Here is a 24744-nt window from a genome sequence, read left to right on the forward strand (position 1 = left end):
TTTAAATTATCAATATCAATTAAATTTATCTTTTATATTATGTTTTATGTATGTTATAATTGTTAGATAATTTTTCTTTACAAAAATTAAACTGTATAATTTATATTTATATTTTAGAGAATTAATCATGTTTAATACCAATATTAATTTATTATTAAATTAATTATCATTTCAATGCCAAAATTATTTGTATTAATCATGTAAAACGCCAATATATATTACCTAATAAATACTTACATTATTAATATTATTTTTTCTTTACATAAATTAAACTATATAATTTACATAAATTAAACTATATTAATTTACATTTAATCATTGTTCAATGCTAATAATTTTATTAATCATGTTTTATATAATTTATATTTAAATATTTTATTAAATAATTTTATATAATAAATCTATTTATTAATTTAATTATCATAATAAATTTTTATTATAACATTTAAAAATTAATCATATTAATTTTTTAATTATATCATAAAATCAAAAAACTCATAATTTTATTAAAATCTTATAATTTCGTCCATAGTAATATAAAAGTCAGATAAATATCAGATCAGGTCAATAACAAGTCAGATCATTTACATGTCAGGTTAAAACCAGATCAGGTTGAAAACAAGTAGGGTAATACCAGTTATTTACGAGGTTAATTTCGGGTTCGGGTTCATATAATCGTATACAGGTCAGGCTCGGGTATCATTTTTTCGGTTTAATTCGGGTTCAGGTCGTCCTCAGGTCAGGTGCAGGTTGGGTTCAAATCCACAATTTACAGGTCTAACTAAGATTCAAGTAAACACCAATTCCAACTTGAGTCGATTTCGAATCGCTACAGTGTAAATTAAAAACAATTTTGACTCAAGTCGATTTCAGTTAGTTTTACAGATCGAATCAACTTTTTACATTTCTATTTACATGTAATGGAGGTGGAGGCTGTAGTTCAGTTCCCGATTCAAGATTCCTTGCAAAAATTATATCTCCTTAATCAAAACCCATATCAATAATTTTCAGATTACAAAATAATAATTAGAGACAGAGTTAAAATAATTTGTCTCGAACGGGTATCCGACGGCGGTAACGAGTCGAACTTTATAATCTGTCGACATTGAAATGGGCTGCCAGCGACAAGGGTGCATCGGCAGTAGCACCCAAGAATCAGGGAGCCACGGTCGGCCTTGCTGCGACCCCAAACGGCCGGCAACAACGAGTCCACGCTGCCCCACGGTGGCTAACCGCCAAAACAAAACCGACAGAGGCCTTAAAGCCTCCCCACGACTGACAAGAAGCTCCCCCATGCGCCGCCAGACCGTTTCGGTCTATCCCACGGGAACGTCAACCTTTCCAAGGCCATAAATGATCGGTTGAACGCGGCGGCGGTGGCGTATTTGCGAGCAAGGCTATCGGGTTTCGTGCAAACCCAACACCGGATCGATGGAAGCAGAGGCGAGGCCACAAGGGACGGCCGATGAACTTACCTTGGTGATCGGACGGCGTGAACGGCGGCGGCTTAAGGGATTGCTGCTAGGGTTTCGGAAAAAAGGAATGGGCACTGTGCAGAGTTATAAACGGGTACTGGGAGGTTTGGTTTAAAAAGAAATTGGGTTAATTACAACTCTGGTCACTAAACTTCCTTGGGTTCAAAAAAATAGTTCTAAACTTCAAGATTTTGCAGTTTGATAACTAGTTTCAATTTAAGAATTTAGGTTAAAATTTCTCATTCCTTAGGGTTTTGATTTGGGGATTTATTAGGGTGTTACAGGTCTCTTTAAAATCAATATTTAACTAATATGAATGAATAAGTGAGACAATAATGCTACTAAAAACCTTTATAACTATTAAATTTTTTATTATTATACTCCTAGAATTAACGAAGGATAAAAGATTATCTATAATGTTCTTAATTATTGATTCATCTTTCAAAGAATTAAGAAAACGATTGAAATTTCCATTTAAAAGAGATGAGATCATAAATGACAAATATTTTTAAGGAAGTTAATAATTTTAAAGCATTCATACTAATCAGTGTGTTAAGATTTTGAGAAGTGTGTTTATCTTATGTTTAAAATTATTATGAATTTATTCTATTTTATTTGAGTGAACTAGAGAAAAATTGTTTATATGTCTTATATAGTATTAATTTAGACACCTTGAGGTTAGAGAATATGGGGTAATTAGAAATAGTTATTTACCTTATAAATGTTATAGAATGTGGATGTGTCTAAAATAAATCATTGATTTCATGTATTATATTGTGAAACATATAAATTTATAATTTATATGTATGAGAATCATTATTTAAAACTAGGAGAATCTTTAAATCCTCTTGATATAGAAATCTTAGATGATAAATCTTTAGTGGGTATGAGTTCATCTTTGGTTAATGGAGATTTTGTGAAAGTTTGTAAAATTTATTTTAGTAGCTCTACTATGAAATTTGAGATGTTAAGTCTTGACATAGTCAGGCAAGAAATTGAATGCCTTAGGGATCTATATTGTTGAAACTCCTTAAAGAGAGGGAATTTTATCTTTTATGTTTTTATGTGACTCTTGATATAACGTGTGAATGGTTTATAAATCAAGTCTACAATGATAAGAGAAGACATGAGTCTGTAAAAAATAAAGTGATAATACTTAAGTTGAAGTACAAGAGGATAAAATAGGATTATATTAGTCCCATAACCAAAGATGTCTCGAAGATTTTTAGGGCCATAAGCTCAAAGATTTTTGGGGCCTTGAGCGACTGAGCAAAAATTTTAAACAAAGGTCATAGAACGAAAGTACATTCCATTAATTTAAATAATTAATTTAATATTTTATTAATAACAAATAAAAATAATTAAAATTTGTAAAATACATTAGTTTTATTATTTTATGAAGAAAATATAACTAAAATAATAAGAGACATTCATTAACTTACAAATTTGTCACTTGAAAAATCCCATCCTCCTAGCATTCTTTGAAGTAAATTCATCAATCAAATCTTTATAAGCAATTTTTATCCAAAATCTTATTCTCGATTGCCACTAAAGCTAGTCTATTAAGCCTTTATTGTGATATAGAACTACGCAAATAAGATTTAAACAATTTTAACTTCGAAAAACTTCTTTTGGTCGTTGCAACTGTCACATGAATGGCTAACAATATTCTATATGCAATAATTGCATTAGGAAAACTGTAACATCCTAAACCCAAATGGGCCTAAAGTGTCACATTAGGCGACCTAGGCAGCCCCTGATTTTCTAAAATTTGTTTATTTTCATTTCAAACATTCTGAATGATATTATAAAAGACCTAAATTACATTTATAAAACATTTATAAACCGGAGCTCTGTGACATATAGTTTAAATCAAAATAATACAACTTAGAGTTACAAATCTGAAAACATGAGTAAGGTTCTATGAAAACACATGCCCACTAAAGCTACAATACAATACTTTGAAGGGGACGACACTTCATGAATTGCTCAAACTACTGAAGTGCTCATGGAAAAACATCCGAATGTTGACATTACAAATCCCAACAACATAATCTCTAATCTAGAGCATCATTATGAGTTTTATAAACATAAGCATGCTAAAGTGTTGAAAACATTTTGACGTTTCGATATAACAAATTAAATGTTATTGGATTCCAAGATTTTCTAATCATTTTCAAATATATATTCGATCAAACTATTTGAATATCAAAATATTACTCCAAGTTTTTCAAATGTCAAATTCAATCCTTACTCAAGTGTAAAAGTGTGTTGGCCATCGGGGAAAACTCTTAGGTAACCTCTAACTCATTTGATTTAGATGTTTTATCTTATGATGAGTTATTAGAGGATTACAATGGGTTGGCTTCGGATTATAAGACTTTATTTTCAAAATATAAAAATGATATTTCAAAATTGAAAAATGAAAATAGTCTTATGTCCAAAACCAACAATGATCTTGAAAGTAAGATCAAAGAATTGCAAATCAAATTAGATGAATTTGAAAAGAAAAATATTGATTTGAATAACTTACTTTCAAGAGTACATGATGATCATCAAAAGAAAATTGATGATCTTAAAACTTCCTTTAATAAAGTTGGAACAAAACGTTTTGAAAATGGAGAAAATTCAAAATCTAACTTTGTTAGAAAAAGTTTTAAAAACTACAATCATAGAAGTCCTTGAAGAACCTCTAATGGAAAAATCGTTAGAAGTATATGGGTTCCTAAATAACTCATTACTACTAAAGATAAGGATATCCTACACAAATGGATACCTAAGGGGACTAGAATTTTGGAAACTAATGAATATGGACCCAAAAGAAATTGGGTACCAAAAATAAAAAATTAATCTATGTTTGTAGGAAAAGGAGCATTGCTACAAGGCACGGGAAACAAATTCAAATTCATGGTACCTTGATAGTGGATGCTCAAGACATATGACCGGAGACAAGAACCGGTTCATAGAGCTTAACGCCAAAAATGAAGGAGAATTGACTTTTGGTGATAATTCAAAAGGTCACGTTGAAGGAATAGGAACTATAGGTAATACCTCTTCCATACAAATTCAAAATGTTTTATATGTGAATGGGTTAAAGCATAATCTATTAAGTATTAGTCAATTTTGTGATAAGGGATTCAATCTCATGTTTGAAACTAATGGTTATAAAGTCATTGACATTGCATCTAATCGGATTATGCTTGTTGGTCATAGAATAGGAAACATATACATGGTGCATTTAGATTATATAGATATGACTAATTTATGTCTAGTTACTAAGGTTGAGCATGATAGTTGGTTATGGCATAGGAGACTAGGATATGCTAGTATGAGTGTTTTACAACGACTAATTCAAGGAGATTTAGTTCGAGGGTTGCCTAAACTAAAATTTGATAATGATAAAATATGTGATGATTGTGTTAAAGGAAAACAAAAGCGAGTTTCTTTTAAATCCATTAATGTCGTATCCACTAGTAGAGTATTACAATTGATTCATTTAGATATTTTTGGGCCATCTAGAACAACTAGCTTGGGTGGAAAACAATATGCATTTGTCTTGGTAGATGACTATTCTATATATACTTGTGTTCTATTCTTAAGTACTAAAGATGAAGCATTAGAAAAATTCATCACGTTTTCAAAAGTAATCCAAAATGAAAAAGGTTACTCTATAACTAGTGTTAGGAGTGATCATGGAACTGAGTTTAAAAATCTTGGATTTACTGAGTTTTGTAATTCTAATGGTATTAGACATAATTTTTCAGCACCTAGAACCCCTCAACAAAATGGAGTTGTTGAGAGGCAAAATCGAACTTTAGAAGAAATGGCTAGAACCATGCTTTGTGAAAACAATTTGCCAAAATATTTTTGGGCAGAAGCCACAAATACCACTTGTTATGTTGTAAATTGAGTAATGATTAGGCCTATTTTGAAGAAAACTCCATATGAACTTTTCAAAAATAAAAATCCCAACATTAGATATTTTCATCCTTTTGGATGTAAATGTTTTATTTTAAACAACGATAAAGAAAATCTTGGAAAATTTGATGCTAAAAGTGATTAAGGAATTTTTCTGGGTTATTCCTTAAATTCTAAAGTTTATCGAGTATTTAATAAAAGAACTTTAGTTGTAGAAGAGTCTATACATGTTGTTTTCGATGATAATTCCCTTCTGAGGAAGGATTCTTGCGTGAATGATGATGTAGGTATTATAAACACAAATGATATTAGACATGACGTTGAAGAACCATCATCAAAGGAATAAACGAAAAATGAGAAAACTCAAGATCCTCTCGATAATCCAACCATTGAAGAAAAGGAAGTCTCTTACCCAAGGGAATACAACTATGTCAAGGATGGTGAAATAATAGGTGATCCATCCAAAGGGGTAACAACTCGATCTTCTCTTAGAAATATATGTAATTATGTTGCATTTATTTCATGCATAAAGTCTAAGAATATTAAAGAAGCATTAAATGATGAACATTGGATTATGGCTATGCAAGAAGAATTGAATCAATTCGAGAGAAGTAAAGTATGGACATTAGTTGAAAGGCCTAGTAATAAATCTACTGTAGGTACTAGATGGGTATTTAGAAATAAGCTTGATGAAAGTGGTAATATAGTAAGAAACAAGGCTAGACTTGTTGCTCAAGGGTATACTCAATAAGAAGACATAGACTATGATGAAACATACGCTCCTGTAGCTAGGATGGAAGCAATTAGAATGTTATTAGCATTTGCATGTTTCAATGAATTTAAATTATATCAAATGGATGTTAAAAGTGCATTTTTAAATGGTTTTATAAAAAAAGAAGTGTATGTGGAACAACCTCCGGGTTTTGAAGATTCAAAATTTCCAAATCATGTTTTTAAATTGACAAAAGCACTTTATGGTTTAAAACAAGCTCCTAGAACTTGGTATGAAAGATTGTCAAACTTTTTAATTGAAAACAACTTTTCAAAAGGGAAGGTTGGCACTACATTGTTTTTAAAGCATAAAGGTAAAGATTTATTAGTAGTTCAAATTTATGTTGATGATATAATATTTGGTTCTACTAATGATGTTCTTTGTCAAGAATTTTCTAAGCTAATGCAAAGTGAATTCGAGATGAGCATGATGGGGGAGCTCTCATTTTTCTTGGGACTCCAAATCAAGCAAAGAAAAGATGGCATCTTCATCAATCAAGCTAAGTACCTCAAGGATATACTCAAGAAGTTTGGACTGAAAAATGGTAAACCTCATACCACTCCAATTATCTCATCAACAAAATTTAACAGAGATGAAGAAGGTAAATGTGTGGATGTTAAATTGTATAGGTCAATGATTGGCTCTTTGCTTTATCTAACCATAAGTAGACCGGACATTATGTTTAGTGTTTGCTTATGTACTAGATTTCAATCATGCCGTAAGGAATCACATTTACTAGCTGTTAAGAGGATCTTTAGATACATTAAGGACACTCATAGTTTAGGACTTTGGTATCCTAGGGACTCTAGCTTTAGCTTACGTGCTTTCTCTGATGTGGATTATGGAGGATGCAAAATAGATAGGAAAAGTACCTCCGAGAAATATGATGATTTCTTGGTTTTCAAAGAAACAAAATTGTGTTGCATTATCTACCACTGAAGCAGAATACATTTTAGCCGGTAGTTGTTGTGCACAAGTTTTATGGAAGAAACAATAACTTTTTGATTATGGAATTGAAGTAGGTACCATACCTATCAAGTGTGACAATACTAGTGCTATTTGTCTCACTAAAAATCCCATCCAACACTCCAGAACTAAACACATTGAAATTAGACATCACTTCATTAGAGACCATGTCGCTAAGGAAGATTTAGTTCTAGAATTTATTGATACTTTGCACCAATTAGCAGATATTTTTACAAAACCCTTAGACAAAGAAAGATTTTGGACACTTAGGAGAGAATTAGGTTTAACTGACCTATCTTCAATTAGTGTTTAAAATAATTTTAGCATTTTTAAATAGAAATAAAAAAATGCTCATAAAAATGATACTTTTGATAGCATTCTTTGCTATTAGTTAGGGGGAGTTTATGATTCTTAGTGAAAATTGATTATATGTTCAAATAGATTTTAAAGATTTGATTGATTGAACATAGTTAATTTTCATAATATGAGTTGCCAATACCACTAGGGAAGATTAATTTAGCATTTGAGTGTTTAAAACATAGATTTTTTGAATTTTAATGCATGAGGGTACCGATACCCTCCACGGGGTCTGGTTTTTAAATGCTCAAAATATTTTTTTCTCTCAAAACCCTATCTTCACTCTCTCTCAACGTTCTCTCTCTTTTTCTCCCTAATCTCCATCTTTTTTCCAAAATCTTTAAAAACAAGTCGGATTAACTTCAATTTTCAACTCCTAAACCTGCTAGCATCATTAATTTCCTGCAAACAACATCAAAATCAACTCAATCTTCACTTTTCAAGGTAATTTTTCTAAACCCTCTATTTTATTGATTTTGAACATAGGACTAGTTTTAATTAGTTATAGGTTGAAATAAATAATGGGCATTGCTTAGATTTTGATTTAGAATTATGATCTACAACTAATTTCATCAAAAACACAAGATTTTTTCAAGATTTTCGAAATTAATTTTTTTTTGTAGTTTTTTATTTAATTATGTTGTTTTCATGAAAAAATATACATATATTGATTTTTCAAACCTTGTTTTCAAACTCATTTTTTCAAAAATTGCCCATTAGGATTATTTTAGATAACCTTGAAATAATGAGGACTCATTTGAGTTTTGGGATTGATATTATTGCATACATGTGTTTTAAAATTGCAGGTTAATCTTTTCTATTCCAATTTCCTAAGTCATGTCTAAAAAACGCCCTAGAACATCCTCTAGTCGTTCAAACCAACCGCCAAACCCACCTCTAAATCCACCTCCTATCCAACAATTTCCTAATCCCGATGATCCTAATATGACTATTCGTGATTCGTGCTTCAATGAACCTGGTCGTAGACAAAATCTCTTCTTCAGGTATTCTCAATATTTTGAGTCATACAAAATCAAGGAGGAACGAATCCCATCTCTTCAAGCTATGTTAGAAATAGATTTTAGATATCTTCTTATCCTACAAGAGTGGAAATTTGATAAACTTTTTGAACTCAAACCAATAGTTTATCATCAACTTGTTCGAATCTTTTATTCCAATGCCATTTGTGTCCAAAACCGGGATAAAACCGGAACCATAGGAATTAGATCCTACCTTCTAGGAAAATTCATCTATATTGACCCATAATACATAGCTAGTGCATTTGGATTAGATAATGTCGGCTTAGACAATGAAAAACAAACGGTATGTACTCCTTATAAAAGAAATGAGAGTGCGAGTGTATTAGATCTCCATGACCGTTTTCTTCATCTGATGATCTCTTGATGGTTTCGACCATCCAGAGGAAAATACTCCACTCTTAGAGCCTTAGATCTTTGGTGGATACATTATATCCAAAACAATAATAAAATAAGCCTACCTCAGATTATCTTTACTGAAATTATTGAAACCGTAAACCTTGCTCCTAATAAGAAACTCTATTCATCTCTAGTTTACGGTTGTATTTTAAGTAATATGTTTGCCAAAGTCGAGCTTAGGGTAAGCCTTGATGCCGTAATCCCTCTCAAAAATTAAATTAACCTCATTTCCTTAACAAAATTGAGATGGATAAAGGATAAGCAAACCGGGAATTGGGTTCGATCTGTTGAGCATACACTGGGAGCTAGTTCTTCAAGAGCTCCACCGGCACCGAGAATGAACGATGATCCCTAACTTCAATAGCTGATGTAAGAGATTGACGAAGTTCCCGATGATGAGCTGGAGCAACACGAGGAACAAGCACAACAAGAGGATCAAATGCCTCCATATTTTTGATCTTTTATGGAGACATTCGACTTTCGGTATGCATCAATGGATTCACGGTTTACATCAATGGAGTTCCATTTATCTGCTATGTGGACTCAATAATTGGAAAATCAACAAGAGATTCAGGTTAATCGTGAAGCAATGGATAATCGATTCAATGCTATAGACGATAGACTCGATGCACTTATACGAGATGTAGCCAATATATGGACACATCTATCTCCTCCTGATCCTCCAATGGAGTAGACCTTGCCTACTTTCGATTTATAACTTCGGATTTAGAACTTTGAATTGTTAAACATTTTGATGTGTTTGGAATGAATGTTTGAATTTGTTATGGATGTTGAATGTTTAACTTTTAATGCTTAGATTTATTTGGTTTGGTTTAATTCTATGCATTATTTACATCATTTTAGATATATGACCAATTTTTTCATTTCAAATTCGTTTATGAATATTGAATTATGAAACTAATGGCTAACTTTTCTCTTGATTGTGATCTTAGCAGCTTACGCTTTATTAATCTATCAATTGACTTAACTTCCAAAAACCCTTGATTAAAAACGTTTTAGAATCATTTTGATTTAACAAAAAGGAGGAGAAGTGTTAAGAGTAAGGGGGAGTAATTTTTCAAAACTTGATTAATTTTTCAAAACTTGATTTTAAAAAAAATGTTTTTCAATTAGAAAATCTTAAAATTACTAAAATGTTTTATTATATCAAAAAGGGGGAGATTGTTGAAAACATTTTGACGTTTCAATATAACAAATTAAATTTTATTGGATTCCAAGATTTTCTAATCATTTTCAAATAATATTCGATCAAACTATTCGAATATCAAAATATTACTCCAATTTTTTCAAATGACAAATTCAATCCTTACTCAAGTGTAAAAGTGTGTTTTAATCTTTTAACCAATTTTACAAAGTATTTCGAGCCTTTAATCAAGCCAAAAATATTTTCTTAATAAATCTTAAACAGAAATAACAGATTGCTCGGAGGGTACCGATACCCCCCAAGAGGGTACCGATACACCCTTGTAAGATTTGGCTCCGAGAAATAACAGATTGCTCGGAGGGTACTGATACACCCCAGGAGGTACCGATACCCCCATCTCATAACAGTCAAAATATTTGAATTTTACACAACAGGGTACCGATACCCTATGCAGGGGTACCGATACCCCCCCAACGCTCCAAGTTGTTTTATTAATTGTTTTCACACAATAACGGCTCTATTAACTCCACTAATGATCCCCAACGTTCAGAAATGATCTAAGGAGTATTTAAACAAGCTTAGAAGTCATTGATCAACAAAAATTATCAAGAATCAAGAGAGAATCAAAGAGAAAGCATCAAACCTCAAGTTTGAGTATTTTCAAGCCAATTTCATTTAATATTCATTTTTGCTTTCAAGAACACTTACTCTTGAGTGTTCTTTCTTTGTTCTAGAATTGTACAAACATCTTTCCTTGTGAAGATTTTCTTGTAAGTTTGCAAAATTTATATTGTTCTCTTTAGGAGAGAGCGTTCTCAAGAATTTGGGGTATAATTCTTGAGGGATTTGTAAGGTTGCTCTTTGTCCTCAAAAGAAAGACAAATTAGTGAATTTGTGGAAAATCCTTAGTGTGGATATCTAAGGTAGTGGACGTAGACTTTGGTTGAGAAAGTCGAACCACTCTAAATAGTTGTGCAAATATTTTCAATTTTCTGCAAAAGTTTCCACCGAAATTTTTATTACCAATTCACCCCCTCTTGGCTTATTCCATCGATCGATTAACTCAACATAAAGACATGGTATTAAACAGTAGGTACATGCATGATCTAGATCAAGTGTTACCTACTTAAGACTTAACTATTTTATCACTAAAGTAGGGGTCTCACACTTCCCTTAATATTCTGCTAAGGGCCTCGATATGAGTACACCATTAAAGGGTTCTCTACTCCTAAAGACTATAATTGTTACATATTATTTAAATGCGACATTGACTCAGTCGTACATTATCTAAATGCAATACTGACTAGTATCTGGTCTCACATATCCATTATACACTAAACAATTGAGGATATCACACCTGACTAACCCACTCCTTAAGAGCATTATGCCTTGTGCCCAAATTAGCCACAATAATGCCTTGCGTAATTACATAGGTGTTCTCGAATATCCTATATCAATAGATGATCATCACTACCTGTATTGGATTGATGTGACTATATAATGAATATTTAACACCCAAAGGGCACACAAAAATAACATTGTTAACCTACTCACTAAGATAGTCTAACTGTACCCTGGTATAGCTCGACACACTAAAGTGAGATTAACCCCTCACTAGCTTCTATCTCGCTCGTTCTATCATCTAAAATGTTATGCATGTATTATTAGTATATTATTGTTGTTAATTATTAAGTCAGATTATTCTAGTCGTTCGTTATTTAAGGGCGTTATAGTCATTTTTTGTCTCTAAGGAAGTCTCTACCCGTTTCGTGACTTTATGATGATTATTTGGTTTATTGATCATTTTCTGTAAGTTCAAAACTAAGTAACGACACTCTAGTCTCCTTTACAATATTTAACCTCAATTCACCCTCGAATTGGATGAATAACTCTACGTTCACCATTCGCTTACATTCTTGTAGTATGCAACCTCTCTAGTTCATAAATCAAATTATTTCATCATGTCGCTTGATGGTAAGTCCTCCGTAACAGTCCTTCACTCTTTAGGTAATCGTCACATGTTCAACTGAAGACACTTGGAAGCATCGCACCTACTATAGTTACTTTGGTTTTAACCCACTCTTAGGAGTACCTCTGGGCCCTTTTTTCTATTTACATCCCTATGGACCAAGTTCTACCATTACATACCATCCTTAGCTCTTACGAACCTTAACCATGTTGAATTTGATCATTTGAGGTGGTTAGTATCGATATTCTACTTGTAGTACCGATACCCTAGGGTTAAGTATCAATACACATATGAGTATCGGTACCAAAAATGGCTTTGAAGTCATGAAAAATATACCAGTATCGATACTATATACCTTGAGTATCAATACTATAGGGGCAGTATCGATACTCTCCCATGCAGTATATATACTCCTAGCTAAAATCCATAATTTCCCCCTAATTCATTCAATATTGATATTGTTCATCCTAGTATCGATACTCGAACCCAGAAATGGTTTACTTAAGCTCAGGAAACACCCAAAAATCACTTTAAAGCTCATAGTTTGATTTTTATTCATGTGCTAAAGTTGTAGGAAGTTATTTAGGGTCTTAAGGTGTTGTAAAAACACTTTCTTTACGTACAAAACAACATTTATGGCATGAATAAGTTTAAACCCTAAAATGCTCAACTACAAAAATCTTAGTAATTCATCATGTTTATGGAATCCTTAACACTCCAAAGGATTAGAAATACATTTATCGATAATTTAATATCATATTACAAATGACATTTATAAAAGTATTATAATTAACTATAAAAAACCAAATCGTAATTATAAAACTTAAAAGCGACCAAGTAAAATAAAACATGTAATAAATCCGGAGCACAGTAAATCAAATATCAGTAGCAAAAGCAGTAACCATCATAAAAAGCTAAGTACTTCAAAAATAAGGGACATGTCACCATAATTAAAAGCAGTTCGAAAGATAGAAACATTACAACAACAAAAATTCATACTAAATGTGTCAATCCTCCAAGTGCTGATACAGAGTGCCTATCCGAGAATATCTGAAAGGGGGTAAAACAGTTTGAAAAGTGAGCTAGAGGCTCAGTGTGTCCCAACAGTGCAGAAATAAAAACATATAATTATTCTTTTTAAAATCAGTACATATCACAGTCATTAAAACATCATAGGAGTTTTTAATTTAAAAACTCTGAATCGTCCTCCAACCGAATGCCATGTGCAGTTCCCCAGAACTGCACAGCCTAAGGGAGTACCTTGGGGCGTGATAGCCTACCTAAGACAATTCTCGGGGCCACGGAGGCTTACCCAAGAAAAATCTCGGGCCGCAGAGCCTACCCAAGTCTCGCCTTATGTCCATAAGGAATTACCAGTCGGTGCTGAACCTAACCAAAGAATTACCAACAGCGACTGAATCTGCCAGAGTCTTCATACCAGATCCCAGAGTGCCCCGAATAAAATATTTTTATACGGTAACCAGTAGTAGCAGTAAATTAGAGTTCAGACAGATCATCGGTTCAGTAAAACAGTAACCAGAAATCATAATTCAGGTAATCATGCTTTACATTTCAGTAAATCAGGAATCATGTTTCAAATCAGGTAGTTTTTTTTACAGTAATCAAATCAGATCAAACATTTTATTTCAAATCCGTGAAAACATTCATGGGCACATAAGATTTCAAACAGATATTTAAAATATTTATATTACACACAAGGAACACATCTTGCAAAACGGGTCAGTCCGGAAGATCTATCGAGCACCGGCTTCACTAGGCTCTTCGATAGAACGGGAACCTAAGTCATATCAGAACAGGGTCATATATAGAATAACATTTTAAATAGAATATCTAACAGGGTTACAGAACTATACAAGTATTTAGGGCATCTTGAGGACGAGCAGATCGGGAGGAACCGGGTCGAGCAATGAAACGGTCAGGAGATCCTTGAGTACCTTTAACATATGATAACATCAATTAGTCATTGACCATTTGGTTCAATTAACTGAATTAAAACACTTAAATAAATATGCATTTTTTGGGTTTACGGGTCAATTCGGAGGCTTTTTGGTTTGAATTTGGCAAAACGGACTTCGAATTCGGACTCATGACGTCGAAAAACATAAAATATGACTTTTTGAAAAATTTAACTTTTGGGTCAAAGTCAACTCTGATCAAAGTCAACGGGTCAGAGTCAACTGGTCGGGTAGGGTCAAATAGTTCGGGTCGGGTCAGGTCAAACAGTTCGGGTCGGGGAAGGCCGGTTTAGGTCAGTCCAGACTGTTTTCTAGAAGAAACCAGAGTGGGGACAAGCCCCACGCGCACGCGACGGCGCGTGGACCGGCGAAAATGTCGGGGGTGGACGGTTGATCACTCCAAAGCATCCAAACAGCTAAAACATCCCACATTTACTCAACAATCAGCCAAAAAATATAATAATCAACCGGAATATAAATAATAGCTTACCCACACTGACGATGAAGATAACGACAACGGTGGACGAGGACTTCAGTCGGGTTTTGAGTGCACAAGGACGAGGAAGCTAACGGAGTAGGCTGTGAGGCAAGCTGACATTCGAGGTGGCCGAAATTTGTCAAAAATTGACGCGATGACGGGGTTTTGACGAGGCTTAAATCGATGATTCACGGCATTCTACGACGTTTAACAATGAGTAACCAATGGGGTTTTGATCACGGAAGGTCACCAGTCACGTTGGTGGTGGCGCTGTGCTCTAAAATTGGCCGGACGGAGCTGCTCGAAGGAAGAATGTTGTGGCAGTAAGGGGGAAAATGGGGTTAAAACACAAGGAATAACTTTTTCAAGTTTGGGTAAAAAATAAAAGCCCGAAAAAGTTAAAACAATAATATATATATATATATATATATATATATATATATTAATATTTTAAATATATATAGGGTGTAGGTTGATTGGTAGGAGCATGGCCGGCCATACCCTAGGTCATGGGTTTAAGCCACGCCATCCCCCTACTCCCCCTTTTATTTATTTTAAATGGCAATCAAGGATGGATAAATTATGGGGTTGATCATTGAATTTCCCAGAATTTCGACTTTAGCACAGAAGTTTTAAAATTTGTAGTTTAGTCCGGAAAAACAATTAATTAATTTTAAAGAAATTTTTGGGGTGTGACATTGATGATCGACCTTGAGGAGATTATAAAGAGAAGACTGTGACGAGATTCCTACAGGAGGAGAAAACAGAGTTTCTTCTTCAACCCATAAAGGGTTCTGCTATGCAGTAGAACAAAAGACATAAGATCAAAAAAAATAATTGGATGACCAAAACAAAATAAAAATGATAGTTGGGATACTCCTATAGTTTACCCTGAAATTTAATCCAAAATAAACAATATTATTGTTCTCTTTGAAGAGAATTGTTTTTTTGGGTTAAAGAAATGCATTTGCACCAGTTCTCTTAATCGTACGAGGCCCAATTGAGCAGGTAAATATTAATAATATAATACGATGAATGTAAATCGAACACGTGACTTTTACATCTTCAGTCTGATGCTACTTTGTATGAAAATCTAATAAATATATGCAATTACATCCAAAATTTGCGGTAAAGGTCTTCACTGGTTGCATCAAACCGACATTTCTGCAATTGCATCCAAAATTTGCAGATAAAACCATCACCAGTTTTATAGTGTTAGAGAAAACTACATATAAAGCAAAACCAATGGCAATCACTAATAACTCCAACTTATCAATCATAAATGAACAACAAAATCTACAATTCTATAGAGAAAATGTGTAGAAAGATATGACGAAATGAATGGAGAAAAGTATGCAAAAGAACCCATGATTCTCTGCATAATCTATTTTGGTAAGCAAAATAAATGCATTGCTCAATGAAGATAGCACCGCTCTCGATGTTCAAGGAAGAACCGCTTCCTACAACGAGTATGTCTTCACGCATTTTAGTTGTTTATTGAAGGTATAAACTTTTCCAGCCGATATCTTTGCTGTTGTTGTAGTTCCTCTATAATGTATTCTTTTGATAGAATTTTGTTCCACTGACCAAAGCCCAAACTCCTCGAGATCTCCTTCTTGCCACCCTATGTTGACTGTCACCCCACCACGTGCTTTCAACCCTTTCACAATACCATTCGCCCACTTATCTCGGGGAAGGGCCGGGAGTAAATAAAGATCTTTTGTGGTGCTTTGAACAAGCATTTCTGCAATTGCTGCCGAAAAACTGAGTGTAAAGTTGCAAATTAGATTCTATCCCAGTACTATCTTCTGTTATTTCCATAAAGGCAAAAACACCAACTTCACGGAAAGGACACTAGTTTCATCACAAATTTTACTTTTGAAGTAGGAACTAATCCTAGGCAAGTTGAAACAATGATTAACCCAAAATCTCAGGAACATAGAGAAAAAGGTGCTGCTTACCCAAAATTTGCATCAATTTGGAAAGGAGGATGCGCCGTGAATAAGTTGCTGTAGAGTCCTCCCTCAAAGTCAGCTTCATGAGTAGGATCCACCAAACTTATTAAATGCTTGACCATGCGATACGCATGCTCGCTGTTGTGAAGACGAGCCCACAGAGCAGCTTTCCATGTTGTTGACCATCCTGGACCATCCTCCCCTGTTTCATACTAATATAAGCATACAGCATAAAATATATTAATAGTAAAGTTGAAAACAATATAAATCTTCATCTGGTCACTGACTCTAACTTCTGCAGCAGTCATCAAGACTCTTATTATATGGTTCTATAATCCATCCATCAGTTGTTATTGAAGTTCTCAAAACAATGTGCTTAAAACAAACGTACCGTAGGAAGCATCAGGTAATGCGTTTTGCATACAAAGACTACCGATTCAAGTATTGCCTAAAATGCCTTTGCATTTCAAGGTTTTAGTAAAATTCTAAAATTATACCGTTCAAATGTCAAATCTATGTTACTTATTTCCTTGTAAAGATATACATATTTACCATGAAGTCATTCTCACAGACATACCTCTTTTAATGAGGGTATAATCAGCAGCTTTACAGAGGTCTGGAGTCTTTTCGGCAGTAATCTTGTGCCCAGGAAACAGGCCAAAAAGGTGTGATACATGTCGATGATGCACATCTGGATCCTGAAAATCTAATGCCTGCTCGAAAAGCAAGGAATATTTTCATCTACCTTGTTGACCACAAACGGAAGAACTTTAACGAAGTAAAAAGATTGTTGATATACCCATTCCATAATGGAACCATCTCTAGCAATTTTTGTTGGTGGCAACTTTGTCTGAGCATTGTGGACCTTTCCAATGAGAGCATCGTCCTTTCTTCCCAGAATCTGCCTTCAAAGAAACTAATTAGCATATAACGATATGGAGAATATTACACAGAAAACTTGGCCTGTTTTAAGTAGCATAAGATAAATATCTCACCTCAGCGGCAGAAAGAATTTCCGAGAACACTTCTCTTATGATTGCAATGTCCATGGTCGATGAGTAGCTTACACTAGCAGGCTTGCCGTCGGGAGCAACAAACATATGCTCAGGGGAAGTTGATGGGTTGGTTTCAAGATATCCTCCAGGGCCCTTAATCAACCAGTCAAGAAGAAATGATGTACATCCTTCTAACAGAGGATATACTCTTTCTAGAAAATCCTAATTATGCAAGAAAGAATAGAAATTGTTTTAGCAGACAAAAGAAAATATATATGTGCAAATAAACTATTCTGCAGAACTCATGAACTATTTTTGTGTGATGTCTTTCAAGAAGAGTTTGCAACGCAGTCGTTATCGAGAAGCTCGGGTCTAAAACAAAAAAAATTAGAAGGCAAAACAATTAAAAACACAGGATCTTACTTTATCCATTGTATAGGTGAAATGCTCCCATAAATGAGTGCAGAGCCATGCTCCCCCCATTGGCCATAGAGCCCATACAGCTTCACCTCGATCCGGTGATGTTTTTGCCCATACGTCAGTCACCTGATGAACAACCCAACCACTTGCTTCGTAATTCACCTGCAACATTCAGTTACCAAATAAGGAATTTTACACTTGGACGAAGCAGAAAGACATAAGATGCATAAAACCAAAAATATAAAAGGAAAATCATTCATGTAAAACAAACATATGGTAGAGATGGCAAGGTTGATAGTTTAGCTTTGAGCAAATTTTTGAAGAAGTCAAGGTGAGCAAATGTGAAATTTTATGTAAAACTGAAGAAATAACAAGGCAATTTTCTTCAGAAGTTATCACCAACAAAATTAAAAAGGAATCCTGTATCTAAAAAGGTATCCCTGAAACTAAATTTTAGATGCACCACGTCTACTTGTAGAAGAGAAAAATAACAAAAGAAACTTACTTTTGCAGTTTTACTCCCATTGATTGACAGACTGGAAATATAATCGAACAAAGGCTCTTGGCACTCTTTAAGGTTGCAAGGAAGGGATGGCCAATAGTTCATTTGCAGATTAATATTGAGATGTGGAGCACAACTAACAAATGAAGGGGGAAAAAAAGGAGAACATCATCAAATCAAAACATAGGCATATCACTGTGAAATTTTAGTTTCTTTAGTTGGTAATAACTTTTTTTGAGATATCACAATGGCATAAGCAATAACTGTGACAGATTTGTTCCACTCGTATACAAAATATATCAAGGGGCTGAGAAATCGATGGTCTAGGACATTTAAACAGGTAGGAAGAAGATGCAAAGCAGAAAAAGAAAAATATAGGTGTGATTAAGATAGTTGAAAACATACTCCCATGCTGGTTCAATATCCTTATTCCAAATACCCTGCAGGTTTGACACCTGAGTTCCTGGTCGTGAAGAAGAAATAAGCAAATACCGACCATATTGAAACAAGAGCTCCACAAAGGAAGGATCTTCATCTGTTTGAAAAGATTTCACCCGCTCAGCAGTTGAAACTGCACCATCTTCGCTTTTATTGAAATGCAATTTTTTTGTAGAAGATTTAACTTTATTCATCTCCAAAGAGCCATCTCTTAAGTTGCTCTTCGAGCTTTTTGAAAGCTGCAGAGAGACACGATGAAAAAGATTCTGATAATCATCCAAGTGGCGGGCATAAAGATCAGAATATGACAAGGTTTTTATAGATTTCAACGCATTGAGAGACTCTGAAACGGGGTCCTTTCTAGAATCTGAGGGCTTGGTGAATGGACCATCAAACGAAGACGAAGCTACCAGAAGCAAAACAGCCCAATCTGAACCTTGAACCTTCATCTTTTTGTCATCTAAAATATGTGCAACACCTCCTTTACTTATTTGTAAATCAAGAACAGCAGCAAACTGGATTCCCTTTGGAATATCATTTGCACTAGCTTTTGGTTGGACTCGTTTACCAGGACAACTTCCTTGCAGTATAATCTGATTTTGCCCATTTGCTTGTGAATGATGATGTAACTTGCTGTCTAGAGAAACTGTAAATGAAAGAGTCCCTGGTTTGCTTCCTGAAATCTTTGTTACTATAACCTGATCGGGATTTGAAGCAAAATGTTCCCTTGTAAATTCTACATCACCAACAGAATATTTCACCCTTGCTGTTGCAGTTTCCAAGTCGAGCTCTCTGCTATACGAGCCTTCCGTATACTTCATATGGGAATCATCAAACTCTAGCTTGAAATCCCCCAGCAGCTGGTAAACCTTCATCATTACAAAAAGTTCATTAGAATGTAGAGCTTGAACCAGAACTTAGAGTTACACAAGGTAAGAATTCATTGAAGCTGAAGTCAAAGCTCAAAAGTTTCCCATAAGTAAAAGCTCTTAGGAAAGAAGAATATAGAAAGTAATTACACATCAGAGCAAACTGAACACAGATCACAAGAAGGTGCAATTAAATCATATCATCCACTGCTTTATCAACCAACAATAGCAAAATTATGTGAATCTAAAACATGAATAAATTATGCAACAAATATTTTGTAGCCCCTCCTCTTCCATCATGCCTCTTCAGCTTAAGGATATTGTGATAGTATCATGTTCAAGCTCCATGATCAGGTCACAACACGAATGCACTAGTTCAAAAGAACAGTTTAGAACAGCTTTCAAGTAACTAAACTTCAAATGTCACCGCGCCCATAAAATTTCAAGTTCCTGTATATTTTAGATATTTTCTTTGTGCTTTATATTCATAATATGTTATAGCCTCCTAAAATTTTAGAAATTTGTCCCCAAAAATATTATAACTTTGCTCCCCCTAGTAATAAAATCTTGAGTTTGTCCTGTATGTCACTTGCGAATATGGTTTTCAAATGGAAATAACATTTAAAAAAAAAAAAAACCCAGAACTTGCTCGCATTTGCATACATGATTAAAAGAAAAGTTATGCAGGGCGAAGAAACAGATAAGATACATCAGAGGGATGATCTGACAACTTGACCGCTGCTTTTGTAGCCTCGGCATAATCACCATTGTCAACAAGTTTCCTAACCTCCGATAGGGCGGCCGGAGCATCCGGATTGGTGTAATCCCCTGGAACCCCAGTCCACAAAGTGTCCTCTACAAAGCAATTCAAACAACATTGGCTAATTAAGTTTGCTTTTATACACATTAATAAACATTACCCAATTCATATTTTCCCAAAATAAAGTATGTAAGGGGTAAGGGGTGCTGTTGGAATGTAATTACCATTGAGCTGAAGGGTTTCGGTTGCAATGCCGCCCCAGAGCATGGCGCCAAGGCGACCATTTCCGATGGGAACCGCATCGGTCCAGTGCTTGGCAGGGCCACTGAAAGTAACTTTCAACGGCTTGGAAGTGTCGGAAAGGTCCATAGAGGTGGGGTTCCAAAAGTCCTCCGCGGGTTTCCCCACCAAAACCCACTCTGCATCTTCCATAATTTCACCTCCCAAAAACCCACCGGAAATGAAGCTATAAAGCTGAAAAGAGTAGGAAAAAAAGGGGGAAGGGAGAGCTTTGAGTTGTACAGACGAATACAGATTTAGGGACACAGCGACGTGAGAAAGTGTGAGGTAGAGATACTATACAGAGACAGGGCAGGTAGCAAAAGTAAATGCAGTATCAGAGACGAGGGACCCACACGTTAGAAGACGATGGGTTGTGTATTATCAACATGGTGCACGCGGCGCTGTCTCTTTACTTTACAATCTGACAGTTTATCACGAGAAAAACTAAAAAGATTGTCTTTTTTTTACTACTATACTCACCTACTTTCTTCTGTTTTTATATTAGTAATAATTTATTCCAACAATAATGGCAGTCTGAAAGTTACGCGATCAGATATGTATAGGAAAACGGTGATTATTATTAAAATACTATTGCTGAATTATAATTTAGAAAAACAAGATAATGTTCTCTCCAAAAGTGATGAAAGAAAACATAAGTCACGATTTCGTTTATTTTACAGGAAAATAAAATTTTGAAAATTGAAATAAATTATATTTTAAAAAATATTTTAAAAAAATATTTTTATAAGATCCGATGATATTGTAAAATTCATTTTTTTAAATTGATAATTTTTTATTATAAATATCAAATACAATAAATAGTACTATTTATTAATAAAATAGTAATAATATTTTTAAAATAGTAGAATAATTTATTTAATATTATATATGTTATTAAAAAAATTGTATCTATAATTTTATAAATAAAAAATATTAAGATTATTATATTTTATTAAAATCAAATTATTATAAATTATACTAGTCATTTATTAAAATAAAATAATATACTATTAATTATATTAATTACTTATTAAGATAATAATATTATTGTAATATTAAAAAAATTATAATACTAAAATAAAAATATTATATTATATTTTAAAATTATATTTTAAATATTCAATAATATTATTTTTATAAAATTAATAAATAAAATTAATTTTATTAATAACTTATTATATATTATTAAAATAAAATTATAATATTATTTATTATAATAATATAATTATAACCATAAAAATATTATGTTATATTATTAAAATGATCAAAATAAGTATAATTTAATGATAATATTTTTATTAAAATGATACTAAAATATTATATTGATATTAAATATATAAAATAATAATATTTTTAGTGTTTATGTTTTGAAGTTAAAAGTTCAGGAAATGACTTTTGAAAAATAAGATTGTAAGTCATTTTACAAAAAAATGCAAAAAAAAATTGTTGACCAGAAAAATTAGTTACATTTATAATATTTTTTTTCCCAAGCAAACACGAAAAAATAAGAAAAAATATAACAAACCATATATATCACAAATGGAGCTCTTTACGATAAGAAATTAAGGGATTTAGAAAAATAAGAAGATGAGAGAAAAGAAATTCAATTTCATTCATAAGATAACATGTACAACTATTATATATTTATATAGGGTACTAATTTCAACTCACAATTGTACAATGTATTGAAATATAATTAATTATTGACTCATATACCCTATTAATGAATTCTTTGTTGTATCGTATTCCTCGGTGGCCCAGTATGACTATCCCTTGATCAATCATAGAGCTTTTCAGCTCCTTGGGTTTCTGTTCCCATATTCACTATTGTACGATCCGAAAATGATTATATGCGGCAGCCTTAATATACGGTTAAAAAAATATGTTATCGGTTTTGTTATTATTTAAATAACAAAATCGGTAAAAATTTACCGGAAATATTATTATTTCTACCGATTTTGTTATTATTGGGCGTTACCGGTTTTGTTATTATTAAACACTTTACCGAAAATGTTAAAAAACATTAATGTTTTAGGTAGAAATAATAATGTTTTAGGTAATTTTTTTATCGATTTTGTTATTTAAATAATAATAAAACCGATAACACTTTTTTTAATTGTATATTAAAGGTGCCGCACCATAAAACTTCCCGTATGATCCATCATAACTCTATTATGCCTTGTTGTCAGCCCCGTTGATATGTCCTTCAACTTCTCTTTGTATACTTAAATTCTCAATTCTCAATTCTTTTTGTATCTTTAACCCTCGACTTGATTTCATTTTCAATTAAACTTTTATTTATTCTCATCAACCCCTAATTTAGGCCTCATCATGACAATACCCCTACATTAGAGGATCTTTGTCTCCAAGGATCAAAATCAGAGAATTGAGCCTTTAGCACCGTGAAATCTTCTCAAGTTGCATCTTTGATCCCCATGTTTGTCCATTATAACAGTAACCGAGTGATTTCTTTGGTTTCATTTAATCATTTGTTTGTCTAGGGCGACTATTGGGTAAACTTTGAGTTGGCCTTCAGCAATGGTTTCCAATGGGTCAATTGATCCTACCTTTTTCTTTAGCAACCTGACATGAAACACCCGATGAATTTTGGAGTGCGGTGGTAGCTCTAATTAATAAATGACATTTCTAATTCATTTCTGGATTTTGTAGGGTCCATAATAACAGGCAACGAGCTTCAAATTCTTGCGAAGGGCTATTAATGTATGCTTGTAAGATTGAAGTTTAAGGTAAACCTCTTCCTATTCTTGAACTTCTTTATCTGTTCTATTCTTGTTTGTCATTTATTTCATTCGATTTCTAGCTTTTTGAAATTGTTCTCAGAGTAGATTGTTTAGTTTTTTTTTTGGATAATCAAATTGTATTCATCCAAAGAAAACAAAAACCTACTACAAGTAACATTTACAAACTGTTTTATTAGTCCCCAATCTATGCATAGCTACTTATTTACATTATCCACCCTATTCATGCTATGCCTATACAATTTGATCCTAATAGCCCCCTTTATAATATTTACAATAGTATCAGTCGAACACGTCAATCCTCTAAAAGCATAATGAATGTGTTCTTCCCAAGTGAAATAAACGAATCCAATCCATGCTAGTTTAAGAACATGAACTAGCAAGGACTTACCTTTCCAATTGCTAGCCATCCAGCAGAGTGAATCCTCCCAGCTTAACCATTGCTGTTGCAGCCTACAAGAATGCAAAATAGAGTCCCAAATTGCCCTCGAGTAAGAGCAGTCCAAGAAGAGATGGTTCCTTGATTCCAATCCAATTCCACACAGCCCAAAACCGACATCTGTCATCATTCTAAACCGAGCAAGTCTATCCTTGGTAGGAAACCTATCGAGAATTGCCATCCACTTAATCAGAGAGAACTTTGGAACGTGAGCAGGGAACCGAATAAGGCGATGCTAGTCAACTTTGTCCTTCCTTTACCGAATGTTATCCTAGATCCATCCACCCTTAACATGCGACCAGGTAATAGAAGCAGTAAACAGACCTCTGGCCTCCTCTCGCATCTTGATCAACTTCTTGAGAATCTAGCTGAAATGAGCTTTATTTTCAACACTTCAATAATCCTCAAGCTTAAAGCAATATGCTTTTATCCAGGCGATCCACAGAGAGCCTTCATCAGCTAAAATATTCTTAACAAGCATAAGGCAACAAGTTTTGTTACAACCAACCAAACTCCTTAGCCCCAAACCTCCCTCTGATCTCAGGGAGCAAATTTGGTTCTAATTGACTCTAGCACCTCTAGCCGAGGTATCATTACCTTTCCAAAAGAATCGCATACATAACCTTTCAATATCCCGTATCACTCCCTTAGGCAAAATAAGTTGCCTGCTCTAGTAATTGAAGATGCTAAACAAAACATTTTTTATGAGTTGCAGCCTCCCTCCAAAACTCAACTTCCTGCTTGACCACTGCCTCAGTTTGTCTCTGATCCTCACCAGAAGGGTTGTGCAGTCTTTCTTTGAGAGCTTACGAG

At 33.6% G+C, this 24744-nt stretch overlaps 1 protein-coding gene across 3 annotated transcripts in view; it reads right to left on the reverse strand.

Annotated features, from left to right (window-relative positions):
- Positions 1 to 15778: 15778 nt before the first annotated feature.
- LOC120187777 (alpha-L-fucosidase 2-like) overlaps positions 15779 to 24744 on the reverse strand; it is a 30832-nt gene continuing 21866 nt past the window's right edge. The window contains exons 3-12 of one of the 3 annotated variants that reach the window (XM_039191410.1): positions 20676 to 20899; positions 20401 to 20546; positions 18790 to 19691; positions 18388 to 18520; positions 17886 to 18044; positions 17463 to 17684; positions 17267 to 17368; positions 17045 to 17180; positions 16474 to 16669; positions 15779 to 16276 (exon numbers count right to left, since the gene is read on the reverse strand). In XM_039191410.1, coding sequence (XP_039047341.1) covers positions 15973 to 16276; positions 16474 to 16669; positions 17045 to 17180; positions 17267 to 17368; positions 17463 to 17684; positions 17886 to 18044; positions 18388 to 18520; positions 18790 to 19691; positions 20401 to 20546; positions 20676 to 20883 — 2508 coding nt within the window. In that variant the 5' untranslated portion in view covers positions 20884 to 20899 and the 3' untranslated portion in view covers positions 15779 to 15972. Of the gene's footprint in view, positions 16277 to 16473; positions 16670 to 17044; positions 17181 to 17266; positions 17369 to 17462; positions 17685 to 17885; positions 18045 to 18387; positions 18521 to 18789; positions 19692 to 20400; positions 20547 to 20675; positions 20941 to 24744 lie in introns of those variants that run through there. The other 2 variants (XM_039191411.1, XM_039191412.1) reach the window with 2 other exon arrangements.

The sequence above is a fragment of the Hibiscus syriacus genome, unplaced genomic scaffold, assembly GCF_006381635.1.
Source record: "Hibiscus syriacus cultivar Baekdansim isolate YM2019G1 unplaced genomic scaffold, ASM638163v2 tig00113725_pilon, whole genome shotgun sequence".
In the NCBI taxonomy this organism is placed as follows: Eukaryota; Viridiplantae; Streptophyta; class Magnoliopsida; order Malvales; family Malvaceae; genus Hibiscus; species Hibiscus syriacus.